Consider the following 18918-nt stretch of genomic DNA (forward strand, 5'->3'; position numbering starts at 1 on the left):
AACTTCCTAGAGCCATAGGGCAGAGTCTTCAGGCGGGTGGTGGAGTCTGCACACCAGCGATTAAAATGTCGCGTGAGCGTCCTGAGGTCAGCGCGCGGCATCACGATATTTCGGTCGGTGGGCGCGCTATGCAGCGGGACATGCGCCCGCCATTAACTAAAGGCCTTGTTAAGGCCATTAACTCTCCAATCGACTAGGATTTTGAGGGGCCTGTGCAAACTTCGGGTCCGCGCACGGGCCCAACGGGCTGGCAGGTGAGTGATTTTTTACAAACCTCATCCAGTGGTGGGATGAGTTTGATTGGGTTTAAAAACTTTTAATAAAGTGATTGTGTTCTTCACTAACGTCCTATCTCATGTGACATTTTCACATAAGAGGGACATGTTAATGATTTTTAAATTTTTCTATTTTTAGACTTTCGCAGAGTTTCAGCGCTCTCCCTGAGGCAGCACTTTGCCTCAGGGAGATGTGTGCTCTTTCGTGCGCACGCTCAAAAGAACGCACTCTGGCGTTGGGGAATCCCACCCCCCCACTGCCCACATAGCGCTTCCTGTCAGGCGACACACTGGGCGGGCCTTAATTCGCCCACCCACTTAAAATGACGGTGGGGCCCATTTCGGCGGTGGCGATCAGCTGCCTGCCCACCGCCGAGTTGGTCTGGCCCGCCCGCCCATCACGGGAAAAATTCTGCCCATAGGATTTTTGCCATTTTGTTATGCTCACTCTCCTGATCACAGGGATGAAGTTTACAAATCTTTAAAAAGTCCCAAAAAATTGGAAGCTTTTGTTCCAGAGGCTTGTCATTCAGGTTGCTCCTTGTAACTGTCAGCTTTTGTATGGTTGAATTGTGTGAGAAATTAAGATGTGGTGAGGAACTGTGCTTAATCCAATGGATTTCTGAGACCTACTGCCTGATTTCAAAGTGAGATCTTTTTTGTAAAGTTGCTTGTTCCCAGAATATGCTCAGTAAATTAAATACTTAAATTTTTCCCTTCTTTACTGAAGGCACTAACTCTCAGTGGGATCAGAAGTAGTAATCTGGAATAATTTATTTCTCTGTCCCTATTCTAGGTTAATATTCATGTCAGCTGAGGTAATTTAACTCAGCAAAGTCCAGTTCAAAACTGGATCTCACAGTACTCACTTTTCTGGTGATAAACAAGCACTGAAAGGTCCCAGATAACATGTGGCATACAGTGCTTATTCCATGGCTGGGGAGCGCAATACGCCAAATTGGTTCAACCAACTGAGAGTTATCCATATAACATTCCTGGAAGAGCATTTGTCTATTTCCTATGTAAATCCAGCGACTAATGCCAGTTTCAGGTCAGTTTCCCACCTTTGATCACAGAATTCCTGGACAAGTAGAGATTGTGCACTATGGTCATAGTCAGATAGAACCTGCATCCATGTCTTTAGTTAGGGCTGTTTCAGTGCTGTAGGAAGGATGGAAGCTGAGTGTAAAGATTTCAGGATGGAGTTGCCAGAAAGGTGGAGTGCCACAGAGCCACTGTGGCAATTTGGGCAAAAGGGAAGGGGAGAAGATTAAAAATTCAAGCAACAAATGAGAGCTAGAAAATCCAAGTGAGGTTAAAGAAGTTGGTTTCAAAGGAGGCTTTTCAAGGTGGGAAGAAACACTGCAAGGTTGAAAAGACATTTATAAGAAACTCACACATATGGTTTATCAGAAATTGAAGCATCCATTGCCAGGATCTGGAATGCAAAGTTGCAGATCTATCTACACTCATAGTATGAAATGCTATATTATAAATTGCCTGAAAAAATTAATGTAATAGTCTGCTAAATATCTGCTTGGCTGCATGTTGGATTGTGTATAAAAGTAACTGTGTAGGTGTGACTGCATTGTATGAAAGTGTCTGTGTGTGAGAGAGGAAGTGATGGAGAGCAGCTAGTTGACTGAGTGTCAACATGCATACGTATTGCAGCTTGCTGATGTGTACCAGATGTGTTTGAGGGACTAGGCATGCTAACAGAGATCCACTGCAGTCGATCCACAAGGAGCTTCTAAGATACTTGCAGACTCACCAGAGCTGTATCGTATTCTCATATATTACTACCAAGAAGTTACTTTGATTCAAACTCGTACACTAATTGATCCCTTGGGAAAATGCAGAGAAAAGCTTTGATTCTGCTGATATTTTCCACCAATGTTTGTGCAAGTGCACTTCCCAAGAAGAATAAAGGTAAGAGCAGTGGGGATATATTTAAAAAAAAACTTGATTTGAATGACAAAAGAAAAGGTTTTTAAAAGTCATGTGATTATACTGTGGGAAAACATGTCCAAACGGGATGTATCAGGAGTGGAATTTGTCTTGGGCAATAGACTAAAATGAGAAATAACGAATTATGTTTTACATTCTACCCAATGTTTGTCAACAATTGGCAGACAAATTGTAAACCAGGATGTCAATGGTCTATCTCCTACCATTCAAGATAAATTTCACTCTCAATGTATCTGCTTCGTTTTGTGCGTGAGAACTGGTGCGTGTGTTCTTTATGTCTGTGCACAAAAATCTATATCTACTTGTATGTAATTGTGTTGATTTATGAGTTTGTGTTGGTGTCTTTCTTTTTTGTGCTGGTGTGTCTGTGTTTATGTTTGTGCTGGTGTGTGTATTTGTGTCAGTATGTGTATGCTGCTTGTGTCCATATCTGTTGAGTAGATTTTGACTCTGTGCAATAGTGTAAAACTGATGATAGCGAGTTTTATATCTCTCCCAATTTTTATTTCATTTTGAAGGAAGAGGAAAACATTTTAGGAAAGTCTGATCTATTAAATCTTTAATCAGATTTTAGTGCCAGGTCACTGAATGTGCTGCTTAGCATTAAGAGGTAGTTTGTTCATTGTATTCTGTGAAGAATATCACACGGTTAACAATGGACTGGAATAGTGCTTCAAATGCAGCAAAGAACTGTAATTAAAAATATCTGGAAAAACTCAGCAGGTCTGGCAGCATCTGCGGAGAGGAACACAGTTAATGTTTCGAGTCTGTATGACTCTTCAACAGAAAATATATTTCACCTCTTTTCTATTTTTACTTAGTTCTGTTGAAGAGTCATACGGACTCGAAACATTAACTGTGTTCCTCTCTGCAGATGCTGCCAGACCTGCTGAGTTTTTCCAGGTATTTTTATTTTTGTTTTGGATTTCCAGCATCCGCAGTTTTTTGCTTTTATTAAAGAACTGTAATTACTATTCTGAGGTCCTTCTGCATGTGAAAATAAAGCAGTGACACACCATTTGTGCGTAGTAAATGTTTTCTATCCAACTGTAGGATAAGAATACCACATCAATGAACCATCATTAATTTTTGAAAGGATATAGCAACCTTCTTAAGTTTCCTTTCAAGGCACAACAGTCATTGCTCCTGCTGTGAAGAATTTCATCAGCTTTTTTCTTCTTGGCTCTAAATACAGCAGCAAGATGCCTCTCTGTGAGAGCACCTTATTGCATAGCACATGCATGAGCAGACACAGGGAAGTGTGTAGGCAATATGTGATGGGTATTTGCACACAGATACCCTTTGTTTATTTTTCACCAACTGTGGTTTCAGTGAAAGATGTCAGGCATGTGACAGTGAGTCACTGTTATGAAATGCCTTGGAGTACAGTCTTGGATTGCACTACTGCTGGACTGAATCAGCTGAGTGGAGAAGCTTGTGTAAGTTCTGTTTCTCAGAAGAGGATCACTTGCACGGGTTTGCTTTGTGAGTTTAATGAAAAGGTTTCTTTTGTTTTTAGTTGGATAATACCAAATGTTAGGGCCCACCTTTAATTTTCTTTGTACCCCTTTCATTAAACTTTCATTTAGTCAGGAGTTCCAGTGTTTTGAATCCATTTAACTACTGCCTGTTTGCAAGAGCTCCTTCTGGGAACAGATACTGTTGCATAATCCTGGTCCAAGAATTCTTAAGAAAAACAAGTCATGGTGTAGTATTTGCCAGCTGGGTCTTTATGTCATCATATGGAAAGTCCATTGACATCTCCTCCCATCCAAACAACTTTAAATCCCGTGGGAAGCTGGTAACAGCAGACAGTAATCTCATGCAGGAATGTGAATCAGAGGCCAAAAATTTATCCAATAAGTTGCCACATTTTAAAAAATTATTCTTTTAAACCTTTATAGAATGTGAACATTACAGGCAAGGCAAGCATTTGTTGCCCATCCCTAATTGCACTTCAGAAGGTGGTAATGAACCACCTGCTGTTAGGAAGGGAGTTCCAGGTTTTGGATCCAGTGACATCGAAGGAACAGTGATATAGTTTCAAGTCAGGACGGTGTGTGGCTTGGAGAGGAACTTGCAGGTGGTGGTGTTCCCATGCAACTGCTGCCTTTGTCCTTCTAGGTGGTAGAGGTTGTGGATTTGGAAGGTGCTATCAAAGTAGGCTTGGAGAGTTGCTGCAGTGCATTTTGTAAATGGTGCACACTGCTGCCATTGTGCACTGGTGGTGGAGGGAGTGAATGTTTAAGATGGTAGATGGACTGCTGATCAAGCAGGCTTCTTTCGTCCTGGATGGTGTCATACTTCTTGAGTATCCTTGGAGCTGCACTCATCCAGGCAAGTAGATAGTATTCCATTACATTCCTACCTTGAGACTTGTAGATGGTGGACAGGGTTTGGGGAGTCATGGAATGAGTTACTCACCACAAAATTCCCAGTCTCTGCTCTGCCCTTGTAGTCAGTGTTCATATGGCTGGTGCAAAGGAAAGCCCCAGGATGTTGATGGTGGGGATTCAGTGATAGTAATGCCTTTGAATGTCAAGGGGGACTGATTAGATTCTCTCTTGTTGGAGATGGTCATTGTCTGATACTTGTGTGGCATGAATGTAACTTGCAGTTTATCAGTACAAGACTGAATGTTGTCCAGGTGTTGTTGCATTTGGGCATGGACTGCTTCAGTATCTAAGGAGTCGTGAATGGGGCTGAACATTGTGCAATCATCAGTGAATATCCCCACTTCTGACCTTATGATGGAAGGAAGGTCATTGATGAAGCAGCTGAAGATGGTTGGGCCTAGGACACTACCCTGAGGGACTCCTGCAGTGATGTCCTGGGACTGAGATAATTGACCTCCAACAACCACAGCCATTTTTCATTGTGCTAGGTATTAGTCCAACCTGTGGAGAGTTTACCCCTGACACTCATTGACTTCAATTTTCCTAGGACTCCTTGATGGCACTCTCGGTCAAATGCTGCCTTTATGTCAAGGGCAGTCATTTTCACCTCACCTCTGGAATTTAACTGTTTTGTCCATGTTTGTACTAAGGCTGTGATGAGGTCTGAAGTTGAGTTCTCCTGGCAGAACACATATTGAGCATTGATGACCAGGTTATTGTTGGGTAAATGCCAATTGATAGCACTGTTGATGACACCTTCCTTTACTTTGCTGATGATTGAGAGTAGATGGATGGCATGGTAAATGGCTGGATTGGATTTGTCCTACTTTTTGTGGACAGGACATATATTGGCAATTTTCCACATTGTTGGGTAGATGCCAGTGTTTTACTGGAGAGGGGCAGAAATCTTCAGTATTACAGCTGGGACGTTTGCTGGGACCATAGTCTTTGTTGTATCCAGTGTCTTCAGCCATTTCTTGATATCACGTTGAGTGAATAGAATTGGCTGAAGACTGGTGTCTGTGATGGTGAAAGAATGCTGAGATGGATCATCCGTTGTCATTTTTGGCTGAAGGTAGTTGCAAATACTTCTGCCTTGTCCTTTGCACAGAAATGCAGGTCCCCCCATTCGCTGAGGATGGAGATGCTTGTGGAGCCTCCACCCCCAGTTAGTTGTTTAATTGTCCATCACCATCCACAACTTCAGAGCTTAGATCTGATCTGCTGGTTTTGTGATCACTAAAAGGTTACTGCATAAGACGGTGTTGTGGGTAATATATGAGCATGGGTAGTGGATTGCCTAACTAACAGGAAACAGAGTCAGGATGAATGGGTCATTTTCAGATTGACAAACTGTAAATAGTGGGGTGCCACAGGGTTCAATGCTGGAACCTCAACTATTTGCAATCTATATTAATGATTTGGATGAAAGTACCAAGTGTATTATAACCAAACTTGTTGACAATACAAAGATAAATGTGAAAGTTAGTTATGAGGAGGATACAAAGAGTTTGCAAAGGGATATAGATAGATCAAGTGAGTGCACAAAAGAAAGAGGAATTTATTTTTTGTCTCATTTGACCAAAACAGTGAAAAGTTAAATATAATGGGTCTGAATTTGCTGCCAAAATAGCAATATTATATAAGCATAAATGATACATCAACTTCAGGGTGCCAGTAGATGCATGGCTAAATGTGAATATCTAAAAGGTGCTGTCCAAGATGTGCTGCTCCACCATTTGCTTTGCTGTCTACCTCACCATTCAAATCATTGATGTTTGCATATCTCATGAATGGAAGCTATCTTATCACTGCTACCACATAATAATACTGGCAGCCTGGCAGATATGTGATTTATTGCATTCAATTGGTTCTTTAAGCTATATTTCCAAGGATTGCATACATTGTTTATCATCAGTTTTAGCAACAGCAGTTGGGGCTGGGAGCATTGCAACTGGTTCATGCTTCTGCTCAGAGAAGCAATTAAGAACAAAGGTTATCACATGTTATTCCTTGACCTTGCATGTTTTGGTAGTAGGACATACTTTTTCTGTATGATCAAACAGATGTCCTCTGAAGTTTGAAAATTACTTCCATCATCTTCCTTTTCTGAGTTGCACTTAATTCCTCTTGGGGCCCTAAAAGTCACTGGGATGCTGAAAATGTTGTTTATGTTTGTGTAAAATCTCCTTAAACAAAACCTTGAGCTATAAACATAACTAACACCTTCATAGTCTTAAGAAAGGGTGGTTTTCAAAAACAGAGACCAATCTAAAGTTAATGGTTTGCCACCAGTCAAACCAAGTGATGGTAAGGCTATGAATAATTATTTGTTTTATTAATAGATTTATTAGCTTAATAGATAAACTTTTGAAGATAATTTAGTGACCATTTGAATTTCTAATAAAGTGTAAGTATATTATAAGGGAAGTTGTTTTATTACATTACACTAGATACTAGTGAATCTGAGGGACACAGGAATGGGTCTGATCAGGCCATTCAACTCCTCAGTTAGCCCATTCAACCAGATCATGGATAATTTGCATCTGAGTTCCATTTATTCAGCTTTGATCCATCTCCCTTGATACCCTTACCTGATCTATGAATGCTTTGTCAATGAAGCAAAGAATGGTAACAATGTTACCATGAAATCTGAAGATGGAACTTGGTGCTGCCGAGAAATATCTTAAATTTGCAATCCAATTTGTCATTATCTTTCAAACCCTTGCTTAAAAATGCTCAACACATAATTATTTTTTGGTTGTCTGCGGGATAATCATTCCATATGTTCTAGCTAAACTGAAGAGCTCATTTGGAGCTTTTGGCAGACATAAAATTTATAACATTATCAAGGACATAGCTTGTGGTTTATAGTGAATGGCAGACGTAAACTATTTATTACAGTACAGTAAGGAATAACTAGAAGCATTCTATTACAGTAGATGAATGTTTAACAACCCTTTTCTCTCTCTTATGTTTGATAATTTGTTATTTGTTTGGGAAAACTTGTATTTTGAGAAGTAATTAACAGATCGTTCATCAAATGCTTGGTCCTGAGCAATAAGGTTTGTCATTGTGGTGCATTTGAAATCAAAAAATATGTTCCTCACTTGTAAATTTTTACAAGTATATTCAAAAGTTTTTGCGTCAAATGTCAGAATATATTAACAGTTTTTTATAAGTGGATAAGTAATGCAAAGTTATTCGAGTGATCAAAATCAAAATTAATGAAGCAAACATTTATCCATTGGTGGTGTCATTTATGATTCATTGCTATGCTTTCTGCAGCATGTTCTATTAAAAAAGCAGGAAATCTTGGAATTTTTTGGAGGAATGAGATTGGCATGGAGCATGGTGAATTTCATGGTGCGTGTTGCCAATCTCACCATTACAGGTAATTTTGGGTTAGTGCTTCAGATTATGGATTAACCTTTCCATTCCACTTAGGTTTTAGCATCTTACACTTTTTTATGGTTCTGTCTCATTCACCATCTTTTGTGACTGTAGAGGCACCAGCCTCATTATCACTAAGCTAGTAAGCTGCAAGCAGATGCTAAATGGATTGAGGCCTACCAACATGTTATAGTTTTAGCATAGTTGTCTCAGATACATAGAGGTCATGAATGTGTTTTTAGCTGCACAATACCAGGACTACTGTACATAGGCCATTTTTACAGAGCTAAGAACTGACCTATGATTCGCAGAGATCAACTTGGTTAAATAAATTCTATGCAGCCCTGTCACCGACTGGGCTTGAAGCACTTGAAGTACAGTGGATTCTGGCAGGAGGGCATAATGAAAGGCAACACATCAAATATTAAGGGTCACTGGGAAAAATTAAAGGAACACATGCACTTAAAGGTAAAATGTAAAATGGTTGCAAGGGGAGAATTTTAGATTTTTAATTTTTAAAAAATGTTTTTTTTTCTTTGAACATTTTTTGTATCTTTAAGACTCACTGAGGGGTGGGGGGGACAAAAAGTGACTTGCCAAAGGCAACTGATGTCAAAACTTGAAATAGAATTTGCAGGCAAGTGTTGGGCAGGTCTCAACCCCCTAGTTAATGGTTGGTAAAATGGACCTCCTGCTGCACGAACAGTGAACTCGAAACCACCCACCATACAAGATGACATTGTACCATGCCTGGCAGAAATAGGTAGGCAGGGAGAACACCAAGTATACTATCTAGTGGATCCAGGAACAAATTCAGGAGATGATGGCATTCTATGAAGAATCAAACATTTGTCAGGCTAATGATGATATGCGATTAAGTTTTCTCCAACCCACTTGCACTGTGAGTAATCTGGGGAGGCGGGGGAGGGAGTGGCCCTCCCTAATTCATCCTTGGCCCCTCCACCAGCTTCCTCCTCAGTGCTCCTCCGTAGCTGGCTTTGGGTTCTCCCACGGCCCGCTCCCGGCTTCTTCCACAGCTCCCCTACTTCTTCTGTGGCTTCACCCTGGCATCCTCCATGGCAACCCCACACACCCCCACCATCCCAGCCCCTTCCAGGCTCCTTGCACATCCCTCCTGGCTCCATCAACCCCAACTCTCCCGAGCTGCATTGGCAGCACTCTGCAGAACAGAGAAATCAGCCCCTGCAAACTGTCAGGCTCTGGAGATAGAGAGACAGAAACAGAGTGGGAAAGCAGAGAGAGAGAGAAAGAGAGTGGGAAAGGAGAGAAACAGTGGGAAAGAAGAGAGAGAAAGAGAGAGAGAGAGAGTGGGAAAGGAGAGAGAGAAAGAAACAGTGGGAAAGAAGAGGGAGACAGAGAGAGAGAGAGAGAGAGAATAGGAAAGGCGAAAGAGAGAGAAACAGATTGGGAAAGGAAAGAGAGGGAGAGAAACAGAGTTGGAAAGCAAAGCAAGCAAAAAGGTGAGCTGAGTTTCAGGAGTGCTGTGGGTGAGATACAGAAGCTGTGCTACTCAGGGCTTGTTTGGGTGATTTAGTGTTATCTAATTTCAATGTATATAATATTTCTGTTAGATTCAGTGATTTATTTTATTTTGCAAGGTATTCCGCTTAGGAATGCACAGAGCTGCACTCATATGGTATTGTTTTTTCCAACAAGAAATATTTGTAGGAATCTAACTCCAGTTTTAACATTGATTCCTGGGAATCCATGATTCACATAGGGCAGGATTTTCCCCCTGTCGGGGGCGAAGTTGAAGTGCGGGCGCTGGGAGGCGCTCCTCCGATCGGCGTCCCTGATTGGGGGTGCACCGCCATTTTATGTGGGCAGGTTAATTAAGGCCCACCCAGTGTGACGTCCGCACTATGTGCTCCAAGTGCAGGCGGGGAGAGTCCCTAATCCCGAGAGGACGCTTTTTTGCGCATGTGCACGAGAGAGCGCACTCATCTCCCTGCTGCCTCAGGGAGATCGCCTCTACTGTCAAAAATATTAAAAATAGAAAAAAAAGTTCCCTGACATGAGTTGGGACATGTCCATAATATTTTGAAAAACTTCAATTAAATTTTTAAAAAGCTCCATGAAATCTCATTCCGCCCGTAGATGAGGTTTCATTCTTTTTATAATGCCCGCCAGGGCTCCCAGCCTGCCCGCCAACCTTAAGGCTGGACAGGCAGGTCCATTAAGTACTTTAATGGCTCTGTCAATGGCCTCAATTGGCTATTGACAGGTGGGCGGGCGCACTGCTGATTTCGCTGTGCCGTGCCTACTGGAAAATTTAAATGGGGCGCGGTGACATCGGGAGCTCCCCCCATGTCACCGCGCATCATTTTACATGTTGGCGAGCGGGGAATGGGGCCCGCTCACTGACGGGAAAACCCTGCCCATAAAGTTGTTTCACTTAAAGTCGCAGTTTCCAGGAACGCACCCTCAACTTTGAGTGAGGTCTTACTGTACTTCATTCATTATATCTCATGCTCATCCATACAAGGTATAGCAACAGATTGTTAGGCAAAGAGGAGTGAGGCACAAGAAGCTGGAATCAGGGTGATAGAGTTGGGAAAGTTGTAGTGCTGGACCAAGTAAAAGAGAAAGGAAAGGGTGAACCCAGGAAGGATCCTAATAGAAGGATGATTTTAAACTTGAAAGAATCAAGAGCCAATGTAGGTCAGTGAGAATAGGGGTGATGAGTGAGCTGAAGTTGATGTGTAATAGAATATGGACAACAAAGTTTTGGATGAGTAGAGGTTTATAGAAGGTGTAAGATGGCAGGTTGGACAGCCAGCATTGTAATAGTTGAGTCTGGAGGTGAAAAGGGCATTGATGAGGGTTTCAGCAGTAGAAAGTTAAAGTGTGGTAGTGGTGGACAATGTTATGGAGAGGATATGGAGTTGAAAGCTCAGCTCGATGGGAGAACAAGGCTAAAAACTGTCTGGTTTTGCCTGAGCTAATGGCTGGCGTGATGATTGGAGTTTGTAGCAAGGTTTTGGATTTTTTGGTGGCAGCTAAAAACCAATGGCTTAAGCAATGTCATAGATTGGTAAGTGTTACAAGGTTGGTCCATTTATTCTTTGGCATCCTTTCTCCCTGTATCACTTAAAAACAACGTAGTATATTTGTTTCCCCAAATCTTTTTGAAATAAATGAGGTTTGAAATACCCTAAAATGGAATAAATCTGCAATAACAGTAACATTGCACTAAAACAAATGGCTATGTATTTAATTTCCGCAGTAAGGTTGGAGCACTTTCACCTGTCCTTTATTTGACATGTGTTCACTTTCTAGGGCCAGCACATTCCATAATTTTGGGTAGGTTTTCCAGATATTTCCATCATGCGTGGAGGTGTCTCATTGCCAGACTCTGCTATAGCATTGTGCTGGGGCTGAATGAGGAATTTTTAAAATGCCCATACAGGCCAGTTTCCACACTGCAATTGATCATTCTGCGATGGCATTGTGAGCTAAGACAGTACCCTTGAGCAAGGTACTCAGGTGTTAAAGGTTGCTCACTGTAGAGGGAAGTTTTGCCTGCCACGCTGGTGCTGAGAGAGAGAAAGAGGAAAGGTAGTATCTGGCTTCCAAGCCACCCTACGTAGATAAGAAGGGCTCTGGGAGGACAATTTGGCAGGTTAGGAGTAGTTTCGCCTTGGGAGGTGTTAGGAGTGACTTTCTGCAAACCTGCCAAAAGGAGGCAAATCCGGACTTTGAGCCAATTATCACTACCAAGTCTATCAGCCTCACCTGAACAGTTTAGCATCATTCATTCAATGTGTGTAATGTACAGTAGCAGGCAGTGCAGTACATGGAAGGCTCAATTCAGGCTATCTTCTCTTTAAAGGAATTGATCTTTATTGTAACACTTCCAGAGTTAAATTGGATAAGACCTGACAATGGGCACAGGGGTCACAGTGCACGATTAACCCGGGCCTGTTCATTGTGCTGCAGGCAATGTGAAATTCATGCTACCTGTTGAGTTCCATTATTGCGGCAGGCAGTGCTACCCTTGCTGTTCATTGGCTGCACACATCAGCTGGGGGCCCAATACCATTAGTGTTGTCAACCATGGCATGCAAGAGGACAAACGTGCCTGCTCAGTTTAATCACAATAGAGAAGACAGTGCTAACCATCAAAGGAACAACATCTTTGAGGCATAGCTGCTCTCGGGTTGGAGGGATTGATGATGAAGGTATGTGCATACCCAATCCTCCTGCTCGCCTCTGTTTCCCCCTCACCCATAATCTCTTCTAACTCACAAACTGTGTGTATTGTAAGCACACAATTCTTACTTTCTTCTGTCCCCTCATGACAACCCAATTCTTGTTCATGTTTCATTTCAGATACTCAAAAACCAGAACCTTCCTAGTCAGAGTAAAAATACACCAATCTCTAAAAGTTGTGCCACAGGTTAGCAAGGTTATAAAAAGAGCAAACCAATTGGCACTAGGCTCTATTTCTAGAGGGATAGAATTGAACAGTAGGGAAGTTATGCTAAACTTGTTTTGAACCTTGGTTAAGCCATACTTAGAGTATTGCATGCAGGTCTGGTCGCCACATTATAAAAAGGATATGGAGGCACTGGAGAGGGTGCAGAGAAGATTTAGAAGGATGATACATATAAGGAGAGGATCGGCAGGGTGGGTCTATTTTCTCTCGAAAAAAGAAGGCTGAGGGATGACCTAATAGACATCTTTAAAATTATGGAAGGTTTTGGTGGATACAGGGAGAATTATTCCTCTTGTAGAGAAGAGCATGATCAGTGGCCATCAGTATAAGATAGTCACCAAGAAATCCAATATGGAATTCAAAAGAAACGTCTTCACCCCAAGAGTGGTAAGAATGTGGAACTCGCTACTACAGGAAATAGTTGAAGCAAATTGTACAGATATGTCTAAGGGAAACTATACAAGCATTTGAGGAAGTAGGGAAAAGATGTTTACCATGGTAGATTTAGATGGAAAGACAAGAGGGGGCTCGAGTGGAGCATGGACTGAATGGCCTGTTTTTCTGCTGTATATCTGAGGTCTGTATGAAATCCTATAGAGGAGGAAGAAGTCAGTGAAGATGAAGAGGCACCATCACTTCATCTTACACTCACAGCCACCAACTCAGAGTCTGATCTGTACTTATTTTAGCATTTTATTCAGAGCAGGAATCCGCATGTGATGAAATACCTGGCTCAAGTGTGCAGGATCAAGGGTGGGGGAAATGGATAGTGCAAATACCGGTTTACCGGAGGGTACGGTCACACACCTGTTCCACTGCAGACGAGTTACATGAGGATTTTGATGCACCAGGCTATAGAAGAAGGCTGGTGCATGTACATAACTAAATTCTTGGTGCATTGGGAAGCTGACGGAAAGCCTGTAGTCAAGGAGCATGGAGATGTCCAGCACCAACTTGGCACAGTGCTTTGAGGAGGTCTTATTTCCAACAGGAAATAGGTGGTTACCTCCATCAGCACATCAAGATGGAGCATCAAATGGTCAAAATCTCAGCTTCCATTACTGCACGAACAGCTTCCACCAAAAGTCTGAGTGCTGCAGTGGAAGCTCAGGCTACTACGATTGCAGCTGTGGATTACAATGTGCAAGGGACTTGTAGGGATTCATAATCAGCCATCAACCTGTTGTCTAACAGGTCAGAAGGTTTGTTGAGGCATTGTCCTGGGAGAGTTGCAGTGGCTCAAAGGAACAGGAACCAGCTGTCCTTTCTCAGAATGAAGCCATTCATTCCCCCACCTCAGCCATTCCACCTTGCTGCTGCTTGTCAGTCAGCCAATCCAGTTTAGTGCAGTGCAGGCCCTGATATGAAACCTCTCCATCCACAGTTGTTTGATGTCTTCCACCAAGGCTATCTGCATTCTCCTCAATTGGAGGTAACAGCCTTCCACCTTCCATACAGCAGCCATGGGTGAAGCATCTTATGAGTACCAAGAAAGATACAAAAGATAGATACTAAAGGAATGCATAAGGGTGATTTGTTCCATTTTGTTTACATTATTTAATGACTGAATTTATAAGATTGGATTTGAATTTGCATTTCCTGGTGTATTGTTTTTTGTGTTGTCAGATGAAGGACAACATGATGATCAGTGAAAGAGGAAAGGTAAGGAGTGTGGGACTGTGCTGAATGGGCAAGTGTAATTGAAGTTACTGGTATCACTCCTGAATAATCTAATCACATAGATCTCAGATAGCAAGGGGCTGTTCCCTCTTCCTTTTATACTTGCTTTTCCTCTTCTTCCACTTTCTCTTCCTCCCTCTTCTAGCAGTTTGTCCTGCTCTATGTGGTCTCTTTTCTTTCACTGATACATGTACAATTTCCAGGGGAAACACTTCCAGGCCACCCATGTCTGGAAGCAATTTGTTTCAACAAAGTACTTTATATGACAAAACAAAAAGTCCTGCTGAACCACTCCTGATAGAGTACTCAACCTAAGGAAATCTCTAAAAGCAGGTACAATTTCACCAGCGGCCAGAATAAGTATTCTAGAAGCTAACATGAATCTACTTCATGATCCTTTGAATAGCATTGGTAGGGCAGGGGGATGAAGGTGTTCTCCACTCTGTTCATGTTCAGCTGTCCAAGGTTGAGACAAGAAATTAGCTTGGGAAATGGTGGTGGTGCCCTCAAATTAATGTTGTACACTGATTTGTATTGTGATCTTGCAGCTGATGGTCATTAGGTGCACGTCTACAAACCCCTTAACTAAGGTGGCGTATTTACAATAGGAAGCTTGCACATGCATCTAAGATCCCGTTTCAAGTCTTCATTGGTGCTTAACATCTAAAAACATGGGTAGTAATAATGTTGGGTGAAGATCCTCCTGCAGTTGAAGCCTGATAACAGAATCAGTCCAGAGAAATATTTGTTCCAATTCTTTTATCACAGCCATTTCCACCATTTTTCCAGAATTGTTTCCCTGGGGCTCAAGTCAAGCCAATATACTGAATTTATGCTAACTATAGGACAGTGGTTATTGTAAAGATATAGTCTCCATAGTAAAAAGGAAATAATTTATTCTTTTACTGGCATGGATGTTTGGAATTTTCTATGATGACTTACCCTTGTTTCTTAATGATTTGCGCTAGATGCTTCCTGTTTGTAGTCACTGTGAATTAATCATGCAGTATATTGCCATGTTCATGTTGATTACCTTGAGGGATATTCTACAGTTGAAAATTCATTAAACCAGAGAGAAAGGATATTAGTCAAAGACGCAACTTCTGTCTTTCGTTTTCACAAAATATTCAACCTCTGAGAATTAGACAAAAGAAGGTATACAGACAACACTTCTCTGCATTTTGTGTTTAATAATGATACTGAACCGTGGAAATCATTAAAAACGCTTGGTGACTGAAGTCATGTGATGTGTGTATCTGAGTAAATTATTCTCACTTGTTTTATTTCAGCCCTCTTGCAAGCCTTACATTCCCAGTATTTCATAAGTTATTTTTTTGACTCATGATGGAAGGCAGGACCATAGGTACAGGCAGTCTTTTTCAAGTAGCATTTTTCATGCTTAAGCCCAGATAGTGAGGCCTCACTATTGATCCTGATATTTTTCTTGCCCTATATCCACATGTGCACTATTTTCCAGAATCACTGTATAATATGTGCATGAATACTGGCTAAGATTTCCCTCCCTGAAAACACCAAGGCATTAAACAGAGTTTTAAGTTTTGGAATTACTCACAGCAGGGCAGTTTGGTAGCAGATCGAAAACCTGAAAGTTAGTGCAGCAGGTTTTTCAATGGCTCTTTAACTCGTTCATGGCATTAGCATTGCATTTCTGGGTTTCCTGATGGATTAGAGCTGACTGGCATGATCACGAGCCCCGCTGACTGTGTTTCACATGACTTGGCTCTGTCAGAATCTCAAATGGAAAGTGTGTAGTGACAAAGCCATTTCAAATAAAGAACTTTAAAGCACTGGTGAAGGGAAGGGAGTAGACGCAAAATATAATTGGGGTCAGGAGATCGTTTGAATAGTTTAAAAGCCTAAAACCATGGGTTGAGGTTTTTTCAGCTCCTTCCCTGCTCAGGTCTCCCCTAGCGGCTGAGTAAGCTATTCCATTTGAAAGCTAAGCCATAAAAGCTAGGGTGGGTCCCCATTTCAATGTTTAGTCTGTGTGGAATTTGGCGCATTTTCTTTCTTTTCCCTCTTTTTCCGCTCTTTACTTTTCCTTCTTCAGCAGTGAACAGCTTGCACTTTATCAACATGTGGCTGATCTAGCTTCCTCTCATGAGTCACAACAACACAGCACCTTCCTTATAACATTTTATGACATTAATATAATGTGAGCAAAGAATGGAAGTTAAAATAAGTTCAGCCTGGTCCACATTACAAGGAAATACCCTAATGAAAATACCAGCAAAACTTTATTGATTTTATTTGTCCCACATAAGAATTTGTGTAACTATCACAAGGTCCAGCAGAACTGCTGAGGTTTAATTGCCTCTTTTGTTTGGAATTTACTATGATGACTTATCCTTGTTTCTTAATGATTTGCGCTAGATGCTTCCTGTTTTTAGTCACTGTGGATTAATCATGCAGTATATTGCCATATTCATGTTGATTACCTTGAGGGACCATAGGTACAGGCAGTCTTTTTCAGGTAGCATTTTCCATGCTTGAGCCCAGATAGTGAGGTTTGACAGGCCTCACTATTGATCCTGATCTTTTTTTTGCCCTATATCCACATGTGCACAATTTTCCAGAGTCACTGTATGACATGTGCGTGAATACCGGCTAAGATTTCCCTCCCTGAAAACACCAAGACATTAAACAGAGTTTTAAGTTTTGGAATTGCTCACAGCAGGGCAGTCTTTTCTGAACTTTATTGGAACAATCTTAACATGATACGAAAAGTGTGAAACCACAATATTTTATTAAAATCAATATTGAGCACTTAAATAATTATTAAACATGCATCTTTTAACGCATTACATTTTAATAAATATTATAGGGCAGAAATTTCCTCTCGTTGGGGAGGCTGTGCGGGGGTCAGCGGGAGCAGGCGCCAACCTGATCTGGTGTGCGCTGCCATTTTACGTGGGTGGGCCGATTAAGGCCCATCCAGCATGACGCACACCCGGAAGCACTGAGCACCCCCTATGCGGGTGGGATTCCTTGAGCGGGGCCTGTGCTCTTTAAAAACCTTCATGAAACCTCATGAAATTTGGCTAGGGGAATCAGAGGCCTGGTGGAGATGTGGGAGGAATTGGAGGGTGGGTGGGGACGTCAGGTGATGTGGCTGTCATAGTTGAATAGCTAGCAGCGTGTGCAAGCTGTGAGATGTGGGTGTGAGGTTTGTAGATGAGGTTCTGTGAAAAATGTGAAGGCCGCCTAGGCTCTTCGCCTGCTGCCAACCTTAAGGTTGGATGGGCAGCTCATTTTATTAGTTCAATTAGTTTCTAACAGGCCTTAATAGGCCTTTGACATTTCGGTGGGCATGCAGCCAAACTGAAAATCTACATGATTCGTGGTGACATCAGGATGCCCGCCTGACATCACCACGCATCATTTTACGCATCAGTGAGTGGGCCCTGTCCCCGCTCGCCGACTCAAAAATTCTTCCCCTAAATACATTTTTAAGTGTATAACATGATTAAATTGAAAACAGTTTCAAATTCCTAACTCATTATTTAAAATATAAAGTACACAGTTGAACTCCACTACCATCTTTAGATACATTCTACCAATTATTCTTTGAGCAATCTTCTTTAGATAACTTGTTTAGTAACTAGAGTTTCTAACCATTCACTGCGAACAATTGAATTTTGATGTGTGACATTCTCCTCATTGAGGATTTGCAATTTTTTCCTTTTAAGTTAGCTGAACAAAGTGGAGAAAGACTGCAGAGAGAGGAGAAGAGAGAGAGAGGGAAGAGCTGTCGCTGAAGGCTACAGGTCCAGGCAAGTCTGTGCCGGGGATGGGGAATGCTTAGTGGTGGGGGTGAAAGAAGTCAATCTTGAGGAGGGGGCAATTGAGGGGTTAAGGGGGGGTCGGATGGACTGTTGAAATTTGGCTAGGGGAATCAGAGGCCTGGTGGAGATGTGGGAGGAATTGGAGGGTGGGTGGGGACGTCAGGTGATGTGGCTGTCATAGTTGAATAGCTAGCAGCGTGTGCAAGCTGTGAGATGTGGGTGTGAGGTTTGCAGAAATGCTAAAGGAGGAAGTGAAGCTATGAATGTTAAGAATAAGTTGTGATTGAGAGAAATAGTTGATAGGTAAGTGATGGGGTGTGATGTATTGACCAGTGTGTGAATCTAGTGGTGCAGTTGGTGGAATGTAGCATTTGAAGATACCACTGAGCTTCAAAACTCGAGCGAGCTTGTTGAACTTTTTTTGCAGCACTACATCCAGGTTCTCAGAGTTACGCAGGTGGCATAGACCTCAAAGTTATTTGCTTCCACTGCCTTCATGATTTGTCTGGAGGGTCTGTGGATAGATCACATTGCTCTCCTCTCCACCATCACCCCACCATCCACCCCCCCAACTTCATCATGCCCCCCCCACCCCTCACCCCCTCCATCCCCCATCTGCCACCAAGGATTCCAGTGGAAAAACCTGAGAAAGACAAGCTCTTCCTACTATTGCACCATCATTCACTCATCTTCCCTCTCAGACTCTTTTAATAATACCTGCTCCAGTTCCTACTCCAGCCAGAATACACCTTGCCTTTAGAGGTGGCTTTGAATAGTGCAACCTATAGTGGTAGTAATCTTGCATGAACTTGGGCTCCCAGTCTAGGCGTGCCGCCAATCAACAGCTCATTTAGAGATGACTGCATGCAGCAATCATTGGCAGCCATATGATGTTTCCGTGCTGTCTGCATTGGATGAAATGGGCATGGGTTAATCGCAAA

General features: G+C 42.1%; 1 protein-coding gene across 1 annotated transcript in view; it reads left to right on the forward strand.

Annotated features, from left to right (window-relative positions):
• Positions 1-1962: 1962 nt before the first annotated feature.
• The window catches only part of LOC121292975 (protein FAM180A), an 80398-nt gene continuing 63442 nt past the window's right edge, over positions 1963-18918 (forward strand). The window contains exon 1 of the mRNA XM_041215484.1: positions 1963-2204. Within this exon, the coding sequence (XP_041071418.1) occupies positions 2129-2204 (76 nt within the window). The 5' untranslated portion in view covers positions 1963-2128. The remainder of the gene's footprint in view (positions 2205-18918) is intronic.

The sequence above is a fragment of the Carcharodon carcharias genome, chromosome 21, assembly GCF_017639515.1.
Source record: "Carcharodon carcharias isolate sCarCar2 chromosome 21, sCarCar2.pri, whole genome shotgun sequence".
In the NCBI taxonomy this organism is placed as follows: domain Eukaryota; kingdom Metazoa; phylum Chordata; class Chondrichthyes; order Lamniformes; family Lamnidae; genus Carcharodon; species Carcharodon carcharias.